This window comes from Charadrius vociferus, unplaced genomic scaffold, assembly GCF_000708025.1.
Source record: "Charadrius vociferus isolate BGI_N301 unplaced genomic scaffold, ASM70802v2 scaffold411, whole genome shotgun sequence".
NCBI lineage: Eukaryota > Metazoa > Chordata > Aves > Charadriiformes > Charadriidae > Charadrius > Charadrius vociferus.
Genome location: NW_009646935.1, coordinates 4,027,783 through 4,028,386, shown reverse-complemented (window position 1 = coordinate 4,028,386; position 604 = coordinate 4,027,783). Strand labels below are relative to the sequence as shown.

At 54.0% G+C, this 604-nt stretch overlaps 1 protein-coding gene across 1 annotated transcript in view; it reads left to right on the top strand.

Moving 5' to 3' along the window:
- CUL9 (cullin 9) overlaps positions 1 to 108 on the top strand; it is a 27,482-nt gene extending 27,374 nt beyond the window's left edge. The window contains exon 29 of the mRNA XM_009894872.1: positions 13 to 108. Coding sequence (XP_009893174.1) covers positions 13 to 108 — 96 coding nt within the window. The remainder of the gene's footprint in view (positions 1 to 12) is intronic.
- Positions 109 to 604: the final 496 nt, after the last annotated feature.

Sequence of the window (604 nt, the reverse complement as noted above, 5' to 3'; positions counted from 1 at the left end):
CCTGCCTCCCAGGTCCAGCCCCAGGTTGCCTTCCAGACTGTAGAGATCAAGACAGCACCAAGCCGGGCCTCTGCCGAAAGGAGACAGACTTTTTCCACCTTCAGGTAGACAAGGACCTGGCTGGGAGGACACAGGCTGGGTCCAGTCTGTCTCTTCCTGAGTACTTGTGGGTTTTATATTAAATAAACAAGCCAAGCTCCATCCAGTCCCAGTTTGTAGTTTGTCGGAGAGCTCAGATGGCCCATGGCTGGGAGTATGGCCAGGTCCATACCACCAGTTGCTTTGCTCAGGCTGCCCCAACAGCTGTGCCGGCTGGACTGGCGGTAGTAGCTGTACCCTACCTGCATTTGTTCTCTCCCAGCCGTGCTCAGCCATGCCCTGGGGCAGAGAGGGACACACACACGCCCCTGCCATAATGGTACCAGCATTAATTTATTAAAATTAATCCCGAAAAGTAACCGTACAATAAATTTAAAAAAAATAGAATCTTGTAAAAAAAAAACCCAGGTGCCCCAATGCCACACCTCCAGCTGGCAGCACCATGGGGCAGGGCTGGTCGGGAAGGGATGGGGAGATGAGGGGGGGGGGGGGGGGACAGCATCAG